At 45.0% G+C, this 21,761-nt stretch overlaps 1 protein-coding gene across 4 annotated transcripts in view; it reads right to left on the bottom strand.

Annotated features, from left to right (window-relative positions):
* ANKRD29 (ankyrin repeat domain 29) overlaps positions 1-21,761 on the bottom strand; it is a 447,476-nt gene that overhangs the window by 28,853 nt on the left and 396,862 nt on the right. For all 4 annotated transcript variants that reach the window (XR_014961577.1, XM_085605755.1, XM_085605754.1 and 1 more), the window contains one exon: positions 11,801-11,896. Coding sequence is in view for 3 of the 4 variants with exons in the window: in XM_085605755.1 (XP_085461881.1) it covers positions 11,801-11,896 (96 nt within the window). In the remaining variant the exon portion in view is untranslated. The remainder of the gene's footprint in view (positions 1-11,800; positions 11,897-21,761) is intronic.

The raw sequence follows: 21,761 nt of genomic DNA, 5'->3' as shown, positions 1-21,761 counted from the left end.
TATCTGGAAATGTATTTAACTGGTTCGCCTCCTTCCTCCAAAACAGATCCCAAAGATTCAAGGTCAACCAATCCTTGTCCAACGCCATGCCAGTCACACTAGGAGTCCCTCAAGGCTCCTCCCTCTCACCCACCTTGTTCAACCTTTTCATGGAACCTCTTATGGATCTCCTCCGCCTCACCAAGATACACTTCCACATGTACGCAGACGACACACAAATATACATCAAGATACACTCACTAGAGGACATCAAATCGCTCAACACCACACTACAAAAAACCCAAACGTGGTTGGAAGAAAACCATCTGAAACTGAATTCTCTCAAAACAGAATTCCTTTTAATCGCCCCCCCGAACAAAACCCACACTATCCTGGACTGGATGAAACACCAAACAGCGCTCAATGGACAACCAATCATAGTCGACTCAGCGAAATCTCTGGGGATAACGCTAGATAGTAACCTAAAGATGCAGAAACACATCAGCACCTCAACTAACGCAGCTAACTTCCAACTAACGACCCTGCGTAAACTGAAACCCTTTCTGCCTGCACACGATTTCAAACAAGCAGTTCAAGCCCTAGTAATCCCCCGAGTGGAATTTGGAGCAGTTACCCTATGCGGCCTCCCAAGATCTTCAACAGCACCGTTAAAAACCACGATCAATTCAGCTGCTAGACTCATCACAGGGTCTAAAAGAAACTCTCACATTTCCCCTGACCTGAGAGCCATCAACTGGCTCCCGTTTGAAGCCAGAATTCACCTAAAAATCGCCTGCATGACGTACAAGGCCCTCTACCACAATACCCCACAACACCTAGCACAGAAACTGGTTCTCTCAGCGGGCAACAGAGCCTCTAGGAGCGCCAAAACCCTTCTCCTACAACCTCAACGATTTGTCAAGAAAAAAACTTATAACCGCTCCTTCTCTGGTATGGCTCCGAAGATATGGAACGCTTTGCCCAGTGAAACAAGAATGAACCCCTCCACTTCCTCCTTCAAAAGAGAAATGAAAGCTATCCTCATGGCTAAATTCACTTGAACTCTATGTCTACTCATTGTATTTCGTTTATTGTCTGTTGTCTATGTATACCACACTTTGCCTTCTTTTACCTGTAAAGCGCTCTGATACTCGTGTTCGCGCTATATAAAACCTTCAAAATAAATAAATAAATACATTTATTTCTATTAAAAATAATGTTGATCCTTTACACTATTTAAAACGTTTCATTATGTTGCTGATGTCAACAGCCAGGTAGTGATCCTTTCACACAAATATTATCCATGCCGTCATCTGATCAACATTATTTTTAATAGAAATAAATAACATAACAGTGTTGACTGCATAGTCAACACTGAGGGTGCGCAAATTGTGCACTGTATGTACCATGATGCAAAGGAGAAAGCCTTTCTGGGTTATGATGTAGTGTCTGGCTGTACCCTTTATCCTGCCCAAACTGTTTTTTTTATGACCTCCTCTACCATTCCTAATGTTCCTTTTGTAAAAATTGCAATCCGGCCCATTGATTAGACTTTATCTAACCCCAGCCGGAGATTACGGCTCGAGCCAGAGAGCATGGCCCTAGCTGGAGATTATGGTCCAGGTGCGGAGAGTACGGTCCGGGAGCGGAGAGTACGGTCTGAGTGTGGAGAGTACGGTCCTGGTGCAGAAATTCAGGCCGAGAGCGGATGTAAAGTTAGGAGTCATAAGTGCATTCTGTGAATACCAAAAATCGTAAGTGCCTCTGTGTATACCAAACGTAGTAAGTTTAGGATTTTGTCTCGGATTAGTTCTGTGAATCGGCCCCGTAGAGTTTGGCCGGGGATAACAAACATATAATGGATGTTCAAATCCCATAGTCTTTTTTTGGAGGTAATGAAGGATTTCAGTTGGTTTTGGACTAGTTTAGTGTAATCCGGGCAAATCATGATTTTATGGGATTCGAACATTATTATTCCTTGTGTACCAGCATAACAAAGTATCGCATTTCTGACCACATAGTTTAGTATGCGAGCAATCATAGGGTGAAAGGGAGCCCCGGTGGTGGCTTTGGGACAGGGTCCGATGAGCCCATTCAATAATAAAGCAGGGTGAGAGGATCTACGTCGATAGGAATGAGCGCAGCCACTGATCAAGGAATTTTTCTGGGGAAGTCCCCTCGAAGCCTCAGGGAATCCCTCAAAGCGGAGACTGTTTCTGCAGACCCTCCCCTCTGCATCTTCCATGTATGTGGCAAGTTCCCTGGTGGTTAAAGTAAGTCTTGTGATTGTTCGCTGCATGCTGGCCATGCTATCTTCCACATCCGAGACACGAACCACAGCCTCTGGTATTCTATCTACAGCCCTGTGTAAGTCTTGCCTAAGGAGTGTGACATCAGTACCGACTCTCCCACTTTTGGCATCTAGAGCATTGTGCGATTGGGTAATGACTGTGAGTATCATGGTGGGATTAAGCCCAGTGGAGTCTGATCCATCTTCGTCTCCATGTTGGAAATCTGCTGTCTTCTTAGCCGCTTGTGCAAATTTCTCCAGTGAGCCTTGTTTGCTTGTGTGCAGCAATTTATCTTTGGCCATAGTTAGTGGGGTGTCTGAAATTCTTAGCGGCCACGGCAACTCAGACCCACCAGCCCAAAGAGTGTCCAGAGACAGCACGAGCAGTCCGGCGAGACCCGTAGTGGTCAGGCCACGGGCAGCGAGCGATGAGGTCTCAGAGGTCTCCAGGTAGAAAGCAAAGGGATAAGATCCCAGGCACAGCAGGGAGTGTCCACAGGATGAAAAGCCAAGGCACGCTGCTCTGATAAGCCCAACACTGCCAGAAGGGGCCAGAAAGCAGGCCGTCAGGCCAGAACTCCATGGAGAGTTTTCTGTCCTAACGCTGACACGAGCATTTCACCTGTGCGGCGGCAGTAGCATTATCAGGGGGCTTCTACAGTTCCCAGCTCTCCTGAGTCAAGCCCCGGGAGGATGATATTGTGCCGCACTCCAGTGTCTCTCGAAGTGTTGTGGCCACACAGGTCAGGCCAGGCCTCTCCCATGAGTAATCGGATGCCTGAGATCTAGGCTGCCTGAGCCCCTCAGCACCGCTGCGCGCAGTCGCCCTGGTTCTCTCCTCGGGAGCGGCCACTTTAATCTCTGGGCAGGACGGAACTACCAAGTGCCGGCCAGTAAAGGTTGCGCTCCAACAGGAGTGCACATCTGGTTTTGGGCACCCACCGCATCACCTCTAGTTCGGGCCAACACCAGGCCTCACATCCCGATTGTCATGGACTCCAACATGGTCCACCCACCTGACCCAAGTGACAGCTGCTGATTCCTCTCCTCCCCCGGGGGCTGTAGGAGTTGTTTAGATTGGTAGTAGGCAGGATGAAGAAGGATTATTGGCAGGCAGCACTTAGACAAATTAGCTTTAGACCATCATCTTAGGTGGCCATGCCACGCCAACCCTCACCAGCCTTCATGATCAGACCTCAGGCAGAAGTAGCAATAATATCACAGAAAGGGAAAGCAATAGAAGAAGGCAGAGCTTGACCTAGACCAAAATGGCTTCTCACCCTGAAGCTCCATATTGCCTACTTAAGTCAGAATGTTTCAATGGTGCTGCAGTGATTCTCCCGAGGCGATTCATGCTGTACTGCTTGATGATGTAGAGGGTTGGACTGAGGTGTGACTTTTGTGACTGAAACATCGATCTTCATTGTCACCTGATACTTTGAAGCCTGACCACCTTTCCCTACCAGCCTCCGTCTAATATCACAATGTAGGCTTCATTCCATACTGACCTCTGGCAAATCAGTTCACCCTTAGTCCCAGCTGCAGTAATATTTCTGTAAGTGAAAAATTGATCACAGCCTGGATAGTTGCACTACTAGACTGACATCAACACTTCTTTCAATGTAGGTGTCGCTTGCAACCAGGACTGGGCTATCGATTTCACTGAAAAGCCAACCATGCCCCATTGTTTTAGTGCCACAGCAGAGCAAAACTGGGCATTAAAAATGCCTGAATCCACCTGCGAACTAGAGAGAATGGTAGGTTCTATGCCGAACACCGAAGCCTGCCTTTCTTTGGGCAGCTTGCTACTCCCTGGATAGCAAACCGTCCAAGGAGGTATGGGCTACTCTCTCTACTTCAATTTCAAAGGATTCCCAAGGTCAAATCACACAATGCCGCCAAGCATGCTGCCCCTCAGCCCATCATTGAATGCTTCTTACGCCACTAGCAATTAAGACAACGGATTGTTGCAGCCAAGAAATGTGAGGGCCAAAAAATACATATCTACTGATTTTCCAATTCAAATTAACGTTGGATAGAAGAAAGTCCAATATCGATGCTGACGAATCAGCAAATTGGACTTAAGGTGTGGCTGCTAGAACCATAAGGTTGGCAACTATGATCATCACAATGAATGGTAAAACCAGTGAGAACTCCTACCCTAATAAACTGGAACACACCCAGGCCTCTCTACAACTTCAGAATTGGATATCTCCAGAGATGAAGCATACCACCATCTGCAAGACAGTCATTGGGTTCTGAAAATCGACTACGCACCATCTGTTTTGACAACTGAAATAACCACATGGCAACAGTTTGACAAAGAAAGCAGAGATCAACAAGAATTTTAAAGACTGAAGTACCATTCATTCCCTCGGAAGGACAAAGACCGGCCCCCACCTCTCACAGTTTCAAATCTTAGAAGCATCTTCACTTGTAAGTAATCTTCTCATAACAACCTGAATTATGACAAATTTGTATGAACTACCACCATTACAGCTAATCCATGAATATTTATGCTTCCTCCAGTGATCTCTCTCTAGGATATGTTCTTTCCTTGTCATTAATAAATTAACCTTTCAGCACACTTGCTCTGGACCCAAATCCCCAGTCTGTGGTGCCTCCAGATTGTGGTGTGATCTGTCCTCTTGTTAAAGAAGGGACTCTGTTGTCAATATGGAATGCTGTACAGTATCCCTTGACTGTATAATCATGAGCAGTGCCTTTAATTTAGACAACTAAATTGATACACTGCCAGTGGCGGCACCTCCGCTAAGGCGGAGGAGTGTCGGCCCACTGCTTGTCAGCAGTTTGAAAAAATAAAAATAAAATGATAATAACATCATGTTATTATCATTTTATTTTTTGCAGCAGTTTTGCGGGTGGTGCGGGGCAGGTCTGGGCTGCTCACTCAGGAGCAGCGGGAGCATAGGGGGCACACTGCAAGTGCACAGGAATGTTTGGCCGGCTGTCTAGGGCCAGCCAAACAGTCATGCACACTTTGCATGTTCTCCACCCAGGCTGCATTACAGCATGGGTGGAGAACATGCCCAGGCTCCCACTGCCCGTCTGAGCGCTGAACTATGGTGCTCTGACCAATTGCATTGCAGCGTTGAGATTGGCTATGGAGAGTCTGGGTGGTCCCTGCTTCCTGTTCCGGCTGGGAGAGATGACGGAGGAGAGACGTGGTTAGAGGTAAGTGCTTTTTTAAACATTTCTTCCCTGTTCCCCCTCTCACCTCCCTGATCCATGCCACCCGCCACTGTACACTGCACCCTTATATTCCCCTACTAGCGATGGATCTACGCTTGTAAGCCATACTACCATTTCTGATGAAGACAGACTCAAGAACTAGAGCTACAGCCTGCCTTGTTAAAATATCTATGGCAACTCAAGTAGTGGTGCAATGATGAGCCGTTATTAGGGTGCAGTTTTGTGGGATTATTTTTCTGAAACTCTGACACCACTGTCACCCCAGGCCCTCTCCCACTTCCTCGTTTTCTTATCGGTAGCCACAGCAACACAGACCTGCACTGACACTACCCAGTTTATGGGATTTATCACCCTGAATGGACAGGGAATAATACTGACTTCAGCCGCCTCCCCAACACCTTGTCCATCCTTTCACCCTCTGATTAGAATGACAACACAGGGAAACCTCAGACCTCTCATCATGCTGAGACTGAATGCAGGGTGATTAGCATTTGCAGATCATCCTGTGCTTCGCATTCAGTGCCCAGCGCAACGCGGAGTCACAAGAGTTGCAGACCTGCCTTACTTTTCAGAAACTGCTTATCCGTAAAGTTTCTCAAGATGTAGAAGGATAACAAGGCAACTCCAGTTTTCTTATTAAAATCAGTACCTTGAGGTTGAAGTTCATCATAAATTTGATTTATGCTGTGAATGGTATCAAGTCAACTCTTCACAGAATTGACAAGCCAAGTATCATTGTGGGCGGAGACTGGAATGTTGTCCAGTTACCTTTCAGCGGCGGATCGTGTAAATCAACCCACCAATAATAAAGACAGAGCCATGTATTTTTTCTGCATTCTAATACAGACAATGCCTCCATAACTCAGTAAGCTGGTTTGGCAGTTATCACTTTTTATACAAAATATGCTCTTCACATAATGGGACTGTAGGTACCAGCACAGACAGGACTAGACACATGATGTTTGGGCTGCACGCTCAGTAGGGGCAGGTTACTCCTGTGCGGGCCTTCCTGTGCGCAGTTGTTTGGGTGTTGTGGTTTGGGCTGCTCCACACACCTCCGCTCCCTGGCCTGAAGATCACCTAATCCCAAAATGGCACTGTCTTGCAAGGCTGTATTGTATGTCTTTTTTGCTGCTTCTACCACATTTACAGCATGGGTTGCGTTCTTCAGCTTTGCAACAGTGGTCACTCCCTGAATCATTGTGGTTTCAATGGCTGGACTTGTTTCCTAGTCCTCTGGAGGCTCTTGACTGCTCCATACTACATTGTCCTATCAGTGCATCAGAGGTTTTGGGGTCATACCTTCTGCATGAACGCTTACCTGAGTTACATCAGGCTTGGCCTATTTCCTGGTCCCCTCACTGTTCAGGACCCTTGGGCACTGGCAATTGACTGCCTAGTTACAGGGTGACCTCATCCTTTCTACACAGCGAGCGGTTTGATCAAAGGTCTGTTCCGGAGATCGCTAATAAGTGGTAAATAAAAAAGTAAGATTTGATGGGCATGCTAGGTTTTATTTTTACAAGGCCCACATCCGTCTGTTTATATCGGTATGTATAGATGTGCACAGTGCTGGTGTCTCCCATCTCTTGGGCATCAAACTAGTGGATTCGGCACCTCTTGAAATGTGCTGCGTTTCCATGCAGTGGGACTCTGAGCTGGCAGAATAGCAGCACGTCCCTCAAGGGGCCTGTACTAGCACTGCGTGCAAATATGCTAATGTTGCTGATTCATAATGGAGACTAACACTTTTTAGGTCCCGGCCTGACGTAAGCAGAGCATGCGCTGCTCTCATCTTACGAGGCTCCTTGGAATCGATACAACAGAAGCTTAGGTCCCAGCTCCGCCTTAAGTTGGCCGGCAGCGAGGCCTTTGTTGTCGTCTCCAGCTCCAAGACGGTAATCGTTGCGGGCTTGTGAGGGAAGCGGAGCTCCACACGAGGAGTTCCCTCTTTTAATATACACATCACTGCAAATACAGGATTTAGGAAAACATTTCTCACGATTGTGTTTATGGGTGTAGGTAGGTATGTTTCTTGTTTAACTTTCCACGAACACAAATGAGGCACATGGTTAGTTATTTTCCTGAATCAATCTGTCGTTTTTTAATACATTTCAAGCATATGTGGTATAATGTTACTTGTAAGGAAACATTTGCTGTTTTTGGACGGAGAGAAGAGCGAACGATTTATTGTTCAACCTAAAGACTATTCAGACTAAAATGCTGATCTCCTGTGAAATATGCATTCAATTTAGGGCTCCTGACAAGATTTGCAGTCTTTTGTGCTCATGTATGAGCCCTCATTAAGAAGATCGTATTTCTAAAACTGATAAACGTAACCACTATAGGGGCACCCTGTTGAACTCCATAACAACCGATTTGATTTTTTGATAATTATGTCATGTGCAAAGTTATCGTGCAATTCACTATTTAATTTGAACACCCAGTCAAAGACAAAATCTGCTTTAAAACGATAGTTAATTTAGTTTGTAGTGTTACACAACATTATCCCACCACTTGTCAGCTGAGTGTGTCCATTGACTTGTTTTTTCAAAGTACCTACAGCTACACTTGACTGGTCAAATACGCTATTTTAAGGTTGTATTTGTTGACAGGAGTCTTTTCAGTGCCTACTAAACTTTTTGGCTGTTTTTGTTTATAGACACGCGTTAATAGCAACGTTGAGGTCTATGATTAATTACTGTGTATGAAACCAGTGTTTTTGAGTGCTGACATTCTTCCTGATGAAAATGAAATGTTCCGTTAACTTTCTGGGAAGCAATGTACGTTTGAGCACTCAATCCCTGTTGGTAGCAGTGGTTACAAACAGCTGCACTTACTGTCTTAGAACTTATTTTCAGACCGTGAAAAGAGGTCTTGGAAATAATACTGCATCCTATTTGGGCAGGAATGACCCTCTTGGTGGACTTCCATTTCAAAATGCTTTTGCTCGGTATGAATTGTAGATGTGAGACCCTGTTTATGTTGTTCTGTTGTGGTCCCATACCATACTTGTAGTTCTGCTTCACGTTGGTGTGTATTCAAGCGGCGATTTTGCTGTACAAAATTAATTATTTCAAGTGAATCTTTATAACAGATTCATTTAGTCTGGCAGCGTAAAGGCAGCAGCTTCAGTATTGTCTCACCCCCTTTGTCTCCTTTTCTGAGTCTTTTTTTGGCGTCCTTGTGCATTTTTTCTGTACATGGCATTCAGCGCTGCTCGTGCTGGAAGCAAAGTTAGCTGAGCAATAAGCTGGGGCTATGTCGTCTTGTAAGACCTTCAGTGACAGTTTGGAGCGAGACACTGATTACTGTAAAATCAGTTCTTCAGGTGAGATCTTAATCTGAACATGGCAGTTCCTTATTCATTTGGACCTCTGGCTATGTACTTTTGTGGCAATTTCCACCATAGTGCATTGTAACTGAAATTTGTGTAGTGCCCATTCATCCATTAGTGTGGCCTTGTAGCACTGTCTGTTGTCTGGGTCTTACATATCTACGTAGTTCTCAAATTTCCATTGATGGTTAAGGTAGAGTTGATGTTTGATGATGTCATTCAGATATCGTGTTCTGGTTATTCATAGAGGTATTGATTAAGGATTTCGGATCAGAGGTGTTTGAAGGGCCTTAGTGATTGGTTGCATGCATTGTAGGTCAATAACTTAACAGTTGCCCGGCAGCTGGATATAGGTGGAGCGTTATGTTGCTGATTTTGAGACTTGATTTTGCTGGATTGGCCATATACAAGACTAAAGTAAACAATGTGTTATCAATACTCCAATGCTTGTTTGAAATTCGATAACAGATTTTCATTGTCGTTTAACCATCTCAAAGGGATTAAAGGCGGAGCGACTCCACCAAGTTTCAAACCTTGACCACTCAGCTAGGCATACACCACTACGGCTGATTCACTAATGTATGCATTAGTCCACAGAAACACCTAAACTTTGTGTAACTTCGAATTTCAGTTCACTTCTTGTTCTGGTACAAAGCGAGATTTTTTAAAAATAGAAGGCAGAAGAAAGAAAAGACTAGAACATTGAGGTCAACATACTGAAAATTGGAAGTGGGTGTTTAGACCCCAAAAGATAGAGGGACAGCAGGAACACACACAAATATTTAGTCTTTGTGACCTGGACACAACGCGTATTAGGTACAGGGTAAACAAGCATTGAAAATGCAATATGTCTCGCCTTTCCTTAAAGCCATTTGCTTTGCTAATGGTATTGTATAGCAACGCAAATGGCTTAAACTTAATAAAAGGCGAGACCTATTGCATTTTTAATGCTTGATTTTGTTAGGCACAAAGGAAGCCAACAAAAGAAGCCCCACTGAATGTATATTGTAAACAATAGGCCTGTTTGTCAGCTGCACTCTCAAAATCCAAAAGTACAATCGAATGACATACTTTTTTAATTATATACTGGCCCTGTAAGACAAGTGCCCTGCTGAGCAGTGGCAAACACCATTTCAAATTAAGCAATGGAAAGCACGCTCCTTTATTTAAAAGATTGTGACAATAATAACTCATTTGTAACACCTTTTTTTTACCAAGTGAAATTTAAATGCACAGGTGGTACGATGCATCCTCTTTTCAATAGAAACTCATCCTGCAGATGGCAGTAGTACAATAATGCAAAATTGCATATCCAAAGCATCATGTAGGCACCAGAACACTGTGCTAATGTCACCTGAATGTGGTTATTAGATAAGCAGAAGGAATACCAGTCTGCAGAGTTTAAATGCCCGTTTAGGCCACCCTTCCCCTATGTCACAAATGATACCAAACCTCTGCTGGGCATGTTACATGTATCTATCCTATGTACAGGTGCAACATCCCAGCATAGGCGGCTTTGAATCGAGAATCGAAACTAAGGGCCTGATATGTTAAAGGGTTGGACTCATTCTGCAACTTTTTACATATGTGTTGATAAATGAGGGTCTCCAGTCAGTGAGTGGCAATGACTCAAAAGATCGGCTTAAAATCATGTGTTTCCTCTGCATGTGGTTATTTATTTAGCACAACTGCCACCAGTGTGATGTTGTAGAGCAGAAACAACAGAACAAGCACAGGTTGATCTACATGTTTGAGTGGAAGAAGGTTTGGTTGTAGTCACGGCTTTAAGTGGGATGAAAAAACTGGGAGGTCTCTCAAAGGGGCGTGGCCAATGTAATTAAGGGTGTGTTTTTAAAACACATAAGGTAAAAATCTGTGTTTAGCATGGTGTGCCGCCCGACTTGTATTTTGATGTTTCTGTCATTGCGTCCAGATATATGATACAACAAGTAACATCATACCTACAACAAGTCAGGACTATTCTCTTTGTCAATGGTTGTTAGTTGCATATGATAAACAAGCAGCAACTATGGCTTGTATATAATATTGAAAAAGCTTCCACTTAAAGCCCTGGTGACACCAGGACAGTGTTGCTGCTCCTGAGTTTCAATAAGAGAACAGGAATCCAGAGAGAAAATGACTCTCTTGAAAGGAGTTCCCTTCCCCTACAACACTCACCTGGCATGACGTCATGCCGTAACTTCTCCACTAGTGAGAAAAGAGCAGTATGAGCACGTGCACATGGATGTGCCGCTGTCACTGCAGTCTGGAAAAAAAACTGACCGCCTGTGCCAGGGCACAAAACAAAGCCCGATAGAGACCCGTTTCGAGGCCTCCTTTAAAAAACTGCCGGTGCTCAGACCCGGTGAGACCCGGCCCACTTAAAGCCCTGGTTGTAGTGTTTCCCATGTGCCAAGAGTTGGGTATGATGCGTCAAACATGTGGCCTGGTCGGCCTGTGGCAAACATGCGACTGCCACAATGCGTGCCAGGGTAATAGAGGTATGTCAGGAGAAAGGGAGCTTCTTTCATGCAACATCTTTTCTACGTACCTGATATAGAAACCATTGCCTGCTGGGAATCCTACCTACATTTTTCACTTATAGCATGTGCAATACCAAAAGGCTTTCAGGCCTGACAAGGTGACAATAATGCACCGCAATGCTCTGGTAGGCCATCTTCACAGTCTATTGACTCCCAAACAGAAAACCAGGAAATTATATAAACAATAGAATATGTTTTAAAAAACAAAATATATATTTTTTTAGTCTTAAATCTTAAACAACAATTAAGGAGAAACATAAATAAACTTGACTTTGCTATGGGCGCTTTCTTATCATTATTGACCTTTACAGACGAGGAAAAAACAAATCTTATACCGCCAACTCTTAGACTGACTTCTCTTATTCACCCCCCAGTCTTCCTCCTCCAATCATAAATCAGTATTTAAGAGTTTACTAGGAATAGCTTCCTAAGACCTACCTTTAGAATGCCAAGCTTAGGGGAGAATTTGAGTAATTCCTCTATCACCTCGCTGAAGCCTTTGTGGGCGGCTTTGAATAAAGCTGTCGAGCCATCCTGTTACAAAATAAAAATGCGTAAATAATGTTAGCTTAGCGCAGATTTTACACGTGAATCCTTTTCATGTCATACTGGAAGAGCTGAAAAGAGAACATTAGAGATGGATTAAACTAAATTGAATTTTCAGAGGGGCAATGAATAGGGCAGAGGGTAGGATAATGGACTTTACACCTGTTCTTCCCTCTAACTATTCTGATACTCTATGTTTGAAAAACACAAGCATTTCAAACCCCAGAGCCCCATCACTTCCCCACCCAGTGATCACTTACATCAGAAATATGTGAACAAAAAATCCCTACAAAAGTGACTGCAATGTGAATTGGTAATGAGGGCACAAGTGTGATCCCCAGTTAAAAAAAGGTTGGAAATATCACAGAGAGAGAGAGAGAGCAAACAAACCAACTTTAAGACTATGTATGAATATTAGGTAGACTGGCCTTCAGTCAAAAGAGGAATAAATGATGGAATTTAAGTAAGGTTGTCTGGCGACATACAACTATTGAGCAAAAAAAGGGTTTGGGAATACCAATCAGACAGTATGTGAAAATATATCTGATGGAGCTCATTCTCCCAACACACTCTCTTTGTAATGCTAGTTTCAAAATCAAAGAGAATCAGAGGGTAACAAAATAATAGAGAAAAAGAGTAGGGGACATAATCTAAACAGTTTCTGAACCAAAGTTCCTTTCCTGCTCATGCAAGCCCTTACCTCTCCGTCGGTACCCCGGACGGTCATTGAGCTGGAACCGGAGGTACCGAATGGAGGCTAACCCACTCTGTTAAATAGTGCCTGTGATTAAGGTTGACTGCCGGCAGCTGTGGTGGACCCAGAAGGTGCCTCCAAGTGTGCCTGATTGGGAAAACGGTAGTTCCACGTACTGAGCATGTTCAAAGAGGCAGCTACTAACCTAATGCAGTGTCCCATGAACCGAGCATGCCCAGTAGAGAGGCGGTGGTTCTACGTACTGGGCATGCTCAAAGGGGCAGACGCTAACATAATGTAGTGTCCCATCAATCGAGCATGCGCAATTGAAAGGGAACACATACAAAGAATTTATTGGAATATTCCACATTGTTTAAATGAAACTCTATGCACGAAATGTTAATTAAATGAATGTTTTTAACAAAAGAATGAATACAGTAGGTTATTTGTAAACTTGATGAACTGTTTAAGCATAACACCCAATATTAGAGAAGTAAAATATTATCCGTGTTTATGACACACGCGCAGGAAGTGCAACATGTAAATGGTTCATCAAATTTGTTTAACAAAGTAAACACCCAAATAGTACCATCAAAAAAGATGTGGCCAAATTCTCTCTTGAAAGAGTCTACCCGTACACAAGTGACTCTTATGTACCGCCCCAATTTAACCAAAGAAACAAACGATATGGCTCCAACTATTCAACCTCCGCCAGTGAAGATGGCTCCTCTGACTCTGATGCCTCCAACTATGAGAATCAAGGCGGAAGGAATCAAGGTAGACGCAACAGAGGTCCGAGGAGAGGAAGAGGAGGTTACCTTGGACCAGCACCCCCGCAATGGTGGCTGCCTGGCCCTTACGGGTATCCGCAACAACCTTTCCAAACACCTATGTTTCCTTTTCAACCCTTCTCTACTGCAATGCCCAATGAGTCTTTTTTAGGACAGGGCCAAAACCGACCAAGAGGACGCAGAAGGGGCCCACAGGCCAATGTGCACTGGAGCCCCCCTCCCTCATCACGGACACGCAGCAACTTGAAGACATCGGCAGTCCCAGGGATGAGCAGCGAAACACTTTAGTAGTGAACCTCAGTCAACGTGTGCTCACTGAGGTGGTAAAAAACTGCCCTAGAAAAAGGACTAGGCTTTGTTCCTACAATCAAAGGGGACTCTTTTACCATTATGCAAGAATTGGCTGGATTCTTCGGGAAAATAAGACTACAAGCTTTTTACAGTGACAAATATTCAATGACAACTGACTCAAGGACTACCAACACTGGGTTAAAGCCAAAGTCTACGTTTAACCCTCCGATACACTTGGTCCCCCCTGAGATTGCCGCCTTTGAAAAAGCGGTTCTCTACGATGTGGAAACCATCAACACGGATACCAATCAATATCAGAATCTTCCGAAAGCCGTACGACTGGCTTTACAACTTTTGGCGAAGGATGAATCCATCGTCATAAAGCCAGCAGACAAGGGGGGTGCCACTGTCATCCTTGATACAGAAGTTTACAGAACTGAATGTAGACGTCAACTGGAAGACAGGAGATACTACCGATCCCTGAAAATGGACCCCACGAAGAGGTTAACCAATACCATCAAAGACCTTGTGGATGAGGCCAAAAGTGAAGGATGGATAACTGACAATGAGGCGAATTTCTTGACCACCCAACATCCTGTAACACCATACTTCTATGTGTTACCGAAGATCCACAAAGGAAAGATACCACCTCCGGGCAGACCCATCATTTCGGGGATAGGGTCCCTGCTTGAGCCCCTGTCGACCTTTGTGGATTTCTTCTTGAAACCCATTGTAGCGAAGATGCCAACATATATACAGGATATTAAAGACCTGTTACGCCTGTTACAAGACTTAACTTTTGACCAAGAAGAAGACCTCTTGGTCTCGTTCGATGTAGAGTCACTATACACATGTATCCCTCAGGACGAGACTCTCGTCACTATTCAATCTCTGTTGGAGGAAGAAGACCTTGACTCTATCACTCCTTTGAGTTTCATCATGGCCTGTGCCACCTTGGCGATGAAAGAGAACTTTTTCAAGTTTGAGGAAGAACTCTTCCTACAGACATCGGGGACTTCCATGGGCAGTGTTTTTGCCCCCAGCCTGGCAAATCTCTACGTGCATACTTTTGAACAGACTGAGGTTCTCAAGCAATCCAATCCCTTCAGACACCACATACTGACCTGGAAGAGGTACATAGATGACATCTTTGTGATCTGGAAAGGGACACTGGCATCAGTCATAGCCTTCCACAGCTGGCTCAACACAGGAAATGCGTACTTACGATTCACATATGAACTCTCTCAATCCAGCCTTCCTTTTCTTGATGTCAGGATCTATCCGGAGAACGGTTTGCTTGCAACTGAACTTTATCGCAAGTCGATGGCATGTAATTCGTTGTTATCCTACAATAGCTTCCACCCAAAAGCCCTGCGGGACAATCTTCCATTTGGGCAATTTCTACGTCTCCGTCGGAACTGTTCCAGTATGGAGAAATACACAGAACATGCTAGATCCCTTTCTGCACAGCTTAAAGAAAGGCAATATCCTGTTAAAATCATTCGTAGGTGCAGAAAGAGGGCTTCGAATAACCATCGTGAAGCCCTCATTGAAAAAGCACCAACCAAAGAAGCATTACAGAGACTTACGTGTGTTAACACGTTCTCTGGTTATTCTAATAAAATCAAGAATACCATTCTGAAACATTGGCGTATTCTCAATGTTGGAGCCACATCTTTACCATCTCCCCTGTTTGCTTTTAAGCGTAGCAGCAATATAAAAGACATGTTGGTGCACACTCGCCCTCACTCCAAAAAACCACTCAACCAAGTATCCCTTTGGGGATTGCCCCCCGTTAAGGGACACTTTCCGTGCGGCTCGTGTGCGGTCTGTCCACAAACTACGCACACTACTGAGATTGATATAGGCACGGATAGACCATGGTGTCTCTCTAAACACACTAACTGCAATAGTGAGAAACTGATCTATAGGATCACGTGCCCCTGCAATATGCGATATGTTGGGATGACTACAAGGAAAATAAAGACACGAATCCTTGAACACAAAAGCACTGTCAGGTGTAAAAAGGGTTCCACTAAAATGATTAACCATTTCATTAATTATGATCATACGGAGCGGGATAATAAATGGGTAGTGTTGGAGCAACCCTTTATTTCCATTCGAGAACAGCGTTGGGTGCACAAATTGCATACTGACACCATGGGGTTAAACGACGATATACCATGGCTATCGCTTTAGAACTAGCCATGAGTAAAGATCAGTAGTCTGCTTTCCTGATACAAGTTCATGATTGTGACATATTGCTCTGTTCACATTAATGGCCCTTCTCATCATGTATTGCATCCTTTAATGTGAGTTTCTCATAAGCTTTCTTAGTTAGGTAAATACCATCGGTACTGGCAACCTTCTTGACCTAGTCACCAGCTAGGACTCTTGATGGTACTTATTTGGGTGTTTACTTTGTTAAACAAATTTGATGAACCATTTACATGTTGCACTTCCTGCGTGTGTCATAAACACAGATAATATTTTGCTTCTCTAATATTGGGTGTTATGCTTAAACAGTTCATCAAGTTTACAAATAACCTACTGTATTCATTCTTTTGTTAAAAACATTCATTTAATTAACATTTCGTGCATAGAGTTTCATTTAAACAATGTGGAATATTCCAATAAATTCTTTGTATGTGTTCCCTTTCAATTGCGCATGCTCGATTGATGGGACACTACATTATGTTAGCGTCTGCCCCTTTGAGCATGCCCAGTACGTAGAACCATCGCCTCTCTACTGGGCATGCTCGGTTCATGGGACACTGCATTAGGTTAGTAGCTGCCTCTTTGAACATGCTCAGTACGTGGAACTACCGTTTTCCCAATCAGGCACACTTGGAGGCACCTTCTGGGTCCACCACAGCTGCCGGCAGTCAACCTTAATCACAGGCACTATTTAACAGAGTGGGTTAGCCTCCATTCGGTACCTCCGGTTCCAGCTCAATGACCGTCCGGGGTACCGACGGAGAGGTAAGGGCTTGCATGAGCAGGAAAGGAACTTTGGTTCAGAAACTGTTTAGATTATGTCCCCTACTCTTTTTCTCTATTATTTTGTTACCCTCTGATTCTCTTTGATTTTGAAACTAGCATTACAAAGAGAGTGTGTTGGGAGAATGAGCTCCATCAGATATATTTTCACATACTGTCTGATTGGTATTCCCAAACCCTTTTTTTTAATTATTATTATTATTATTATTATTATTAGTTCAATTTGTAACGCGCATGGCTGCCCCAGCAACGGGGCGTCCCAGCGCGACCCTTACCACGGCCAATCACAAGTGACAGAACACAGCAGACCGCACAGTCTATAAAGACTTAGCAGGACCAGAAAACAACCAAGTCTTTATCGCTTTACGAAAAGGCAGATGCTGTTGAATTAATCTAATAGAAATCGGTAGAGAGTTCCAAAGTTTGGCGGCTAGGCTACGAAAGGAGCGGCCGCCAGCTCTAGCTTTTTAGATGCGGGGGACACAAACCAAAGCACAGCCTGCCGATCTTAGAGAGCGGCTAGGAGTGTAGGTCGTTAGAAGATTGGCCAGGCCCAAAGGGGCCAGACCCGATAAAATTTTGTGAGCCATGCAAAGAGCCTTAAACTGGACACGTTTTTCCACAGGGAGCCAGTGCAATTTAGGAAGCAAGGCAGCCACTGAGCTTAGCCTAGGGAGCCCTACCAGCAGTCGCGCAGCGGCGTTCTGAACCCGCTGCAGACGTTTAATTCTGGTTCTGTTAGCGCCCAGATAAAGTACGTTCCCGTAGTCCAGCCTGGACAGAATTAGGGCCTGGACTATGGTTTGACGTACTTTGGGGGGAAAAAAGCCAATCACGGGTCTTAGGCCACGAAAAAGCCCAAAACACACCCCAGCCACAGTCTTGGACTGCGCATCAAATGTCAAACCTTGGTCGAACCAAATCCCAAGGTTTTTTACGACTTTCTTAGGAGAGGGTGCAGGTTTAAGACGTTCCGGCCAGCATTGTTCGGACCATATATCTTGTTCCTTCCCGAGTAATAAAATCTCGGACTTGCTGGCGTTGAGCTGCAAAAAATTACCCGCCATCCAGTCTGCCACTGCTGAAAGAACCTCCTTAAATTTCTTCAAATTGTCATTGCAGTTCTTAGAGAAGGAGATCAACAACTGGGTGTCATCAGCATATGACACCAATGCAAGACCTTTACTCTTAGCTATCGCAGCCAATGGGCGAACATAGAGATTGAACAAGAGAGGACTAAGAACTGAGCCCTGCGGTACGCCCTGAAGCAGGGCATACTCCTGGGAGTGAAACGGTGGCATAGAGACTTGAAAAGACCTGTCAGTCAGGAAGGAGCGAAACCAGCCCAAGGCCACACCCTCTACACCAATTTCCTGCAAACAAGTTAGTAGAATTGCATGTGAAATGGTGTCGAAGGCGGCACTAAGGTCCAATAGGACCAGAGCCACGGAATCACCCCTATCCAGACTGTCCTTAATGGCTTCCGACACTACCAACAGTGCAGACTCAGTCCCATGACGCTCATGGAAACCATGTTGCGAAGGATCAAGGATGGCATTGTGATCAATATACTCCGAAAGAACAGCATTAACATGAGACTCTGTCACCTTGGCTAGAAAGGGAAGCAGGGAAATGGGTCGATAATTAGCCGGTATCCCGGGGTCCAGGGAAGGCTTCTTAAGCAGTGGCATAACTTTCGCGTGTTTCCACACTCTAGGAACCACTGCAGAAGAAAGACATAAGTTTACTAACCCCTGAGCCCACGGGGAAATCACAGAGTGGAGTTGGCAAAACAAAGCAGGAGTAAGGGGATCAACTGGGGATCCAGACTTAATCTTCCGACAGAGAGCAGTGAACTCATCGGGAGATAGAGATGGAAAGGATGCCAAGCTGTGACCCACCTGGGGGCCAGAAGTGATGGAAACCTCACTCCCCACGCATTGGTCCACCAGCGGCAGATTAGATTAGAGTAGATCTGCTCAACCTTAGCCAAGAAGTGACTGGCCAACTCACTGCACTACAGGTTGGAGACAATCGGAGAAGAGACCACAGATCCAGCACTTTTCATACTCTTAAGTAGAGCAAATACTGACTTGGAAGGATTAGTACTGGCCAAGATTTCCTTTGCCACATACTCAGTCCGAGCCTTTTTAATAAGACGGTGATATTGTTTTATGGCAGCCCGGTATTGCTGCTTAGCCGAGTCATCATAAGAACGTCTCCAGACACGTTCCAGATGCTTACAGTCCTTTTTGGCTGAAACAAGAGAAGCGTCAAACCAGGAGTTCGAAAACCCTCTACTTTTTATTCCCAGACGAGCTGGGATACAGGTGTCCAAACTATGGACGACCCATTCGTGGAAGCAAGAAATTGAAGCCTCCACGTCGCAAGGCATTGGGGGCCTACTATCCGCCAAACAGGCCGAGAGTTGGCCAAGATCTAATTTGTGCCAGGGACGCTTCAGTACAGGGGCTGAGCAAGGGGGGACTGCTTTTCCCCTGCAGTTGCACGGTAAAAGAGACTAGATAATGATCCAACCAAGCCAGTGGAACTGGAGAAGCGACTAGTATAGACTGCAGATTCGAGAAAATAGGGTCTAGCAAATGTCCTGCCTCATAAGTGCTCTCAGCGACGCATTCAGCCAGCTGGAAAGCCTCCATATCAGCTAAAAAATTAGAGATCTCCGCCTTCTCGTGCAACTCAAGGTGGAGATTAAGATCCCCTACAATGGTAAAGTTCGCTGCCCTACCAGCGTAGAGAGCAATTCTATTAAGAAAATCCTCCCTAAAACAAGTCGCGGGAACCGGAGGGCGGTAAACTAAAAGACCTGACATGGTGAAATTGGGGGTCAGCATAACTTTAAACACAGCACTTTCACAGTCCATAATAGAGTCTTTTGTAAAGCTGTAACTATAGACATCTTTAATAATAATGGCGATGCCCCCGCCACGCCTCCCCTTTCTGTTGACTGTCTTCAACACATTACCCTGAGGAAGGGCAAGCCAAGGTGCAGCCACTGAGTCCTGTGAAAGCCAGGTCTCATTTAGGAATACTGCATCCGGGGCCTCCTCATAGAGTAAATCAAACACCTCTGCGTGGTGTTTCATAAGGGACCTGCAGTTTATGCTGAAGAACTTAAATACAGTGTCCTCAGCTACAGAAGGCACTCTGTCCAGACCAGCTAACTGGAACAAACAGGAATTGCACTAAAAAAGGAGAAACCTGGGGCATCCAACGGAACGTAGGGCACTGCACCTCCAGCCCCAACAGTTCCACACGCGAGTAACTAATATGCTCGGTGGAAATTTGAGCAGGGTGCCTGGCGACTAGCGACGGACATGCGCGGACGGGTGCAGACGGGCTTGCCTTAGGCGCGCCTTCGACGCGCCAGCGGCGCGCCCGCCGTAGTGCCGGCATATGAAGGGCGCAAAACTAAATGTCGAGTGCACCAACACACACCCACCCAAGATGGCTCCTAAGTTCCTCCACACCCCTCCTCCACTATCAGTGTCAGCTCGCCTAACTGCCCCCCTCTAATGCCAGGCGAAGCAGCGACCATAAGGTAAGAGCAAATATTAGAAGAAAAGGCGCTTTAATAAAACGTTTTCACAGAACACAGTAAATTAAAAACGACTACAAAAGCACTCAGCAGTGCGGCAGAAATTAGCAACAGCGATATGTGACGCAGCGCACAACTGCGAACTGTCTCCCAGCTCAAGCCTCAGGAGTCAGGGAGCTGCGCGGCTGCCGTAGTGCCGGCATATGAGGGCGCAAAACAAAATGTCTAGTGCACCAACACACACCCACCCAAGATGGCGCCTAAGTTCCTCCACACCCCTCCTCCACTATCAGTGTCAGCTCGCCTCACTGCCCCCCTCTAATGCCAGGCGAAGCAGCGACCATAAGGTAAGAGCAAATATTAGAAGAAAAGGCGCTTTAATAAAACGTTTTCACAGAACACAGTAAATTAAAAACGACTACCAAAGCACTCAGCAGTGCGGCAGAAATTAGCAACAGCGATATGTGACGCAGCGCACAGCTGCGAACTGTCTCCCGGCTCAAGCCTCAGGAGTCAGGGGGCTGCGCGGCAGCCGTAGTGCCGGCATATGAAGGGCGCAAAACAAAATGTCTAGTGCACCAACACACACCCACCCAAGATGGCGCCTAAGTTCCTCCACACCCCTCCTCCACTATCAGTGTCAGCTCGCCTCACTGCCCCCCTCTAATGCCAGGCGAAGCAGCGACCATAAGGTAAGAGGAAATATTAGAAGAAAAGGTGCTTTAATAAAACGTTTTCACAGAACACAGTAAATTAAAAACGACTACCAAAGCACTCAGCAGTGCGGCAGAAATTAGCAACAGCGATATGTGACGCAGCGCACAGCTGCGAACTGTCTCCCGGCTCAAGCCTCAGGAGTCAGGGGGCTGACTCCTAGTTGGATGTCGCCAGACAACCTTACTTAAATTCCATCATTTATTCCTCTTTTGACTGAAGGCCAGTCTACCTAATATTCATACATAGTCTTAAAGTTGGTTTGTTTGCTGATGTGTCTCTCTGTGACACTTAAGAATATTTTGAGGAATAGACCAATTTGTCAGCAAGTAGGTTTCTCCACGGTCTGACAGAGGGATGTTTTATTCTTCTTAGAGCGGGCCCCCCCTTCCCTGAGTTGTTACCATGTTGAGGTGAGGGTGGATATCCAACTATTTGGGTAAGTGCCTTGCCCACAGCATGGGCTTCCAATTATTTCTAATTGGTTTATTAGTAGTAAATATATACTACAATAGTGTTGTAAGAACTTTTGACACTTTTCTGACAGAGATTTTGTTTACGTTATTCTTTTAGATATACCCAGTAATACCGAAGACATATGAACTGATTACTGGTGTAGTATCAAAATTTATTGTTCGTTTGTCTAAGCATCAAATAGCAGCAGCTTATTGTTTACACACGGTCCTGAAGAAAGCCTGGATACTTCTCTACAGATCAATAGGGCTGAAACATGTTGACCTTTTACATCGAGCAGTTTAAAGCTCTATACTGCTCTATTTGCACTGCTTTTTAACCCTGATGGTG

Source organism: Triturus cristatus, chromosome 5_1 (genome assembly GCF_964204655.1).
Source record: "Triturus cristatus chromosome 5_1, aTriCri1.1, whole genome shotgun sequence".
Classification (NCBI taxonomy): Eukaryota; Metazoa; Chordata; class Amphibia; order Caudata; family Salamandridae; genus Triturus; species Triturus cristatus.
The sequence above is the reverse complement of the archived record's forward strand: the minus strand, read 5'-3'. Positions and strand labels throughout refer to the sequence as shown.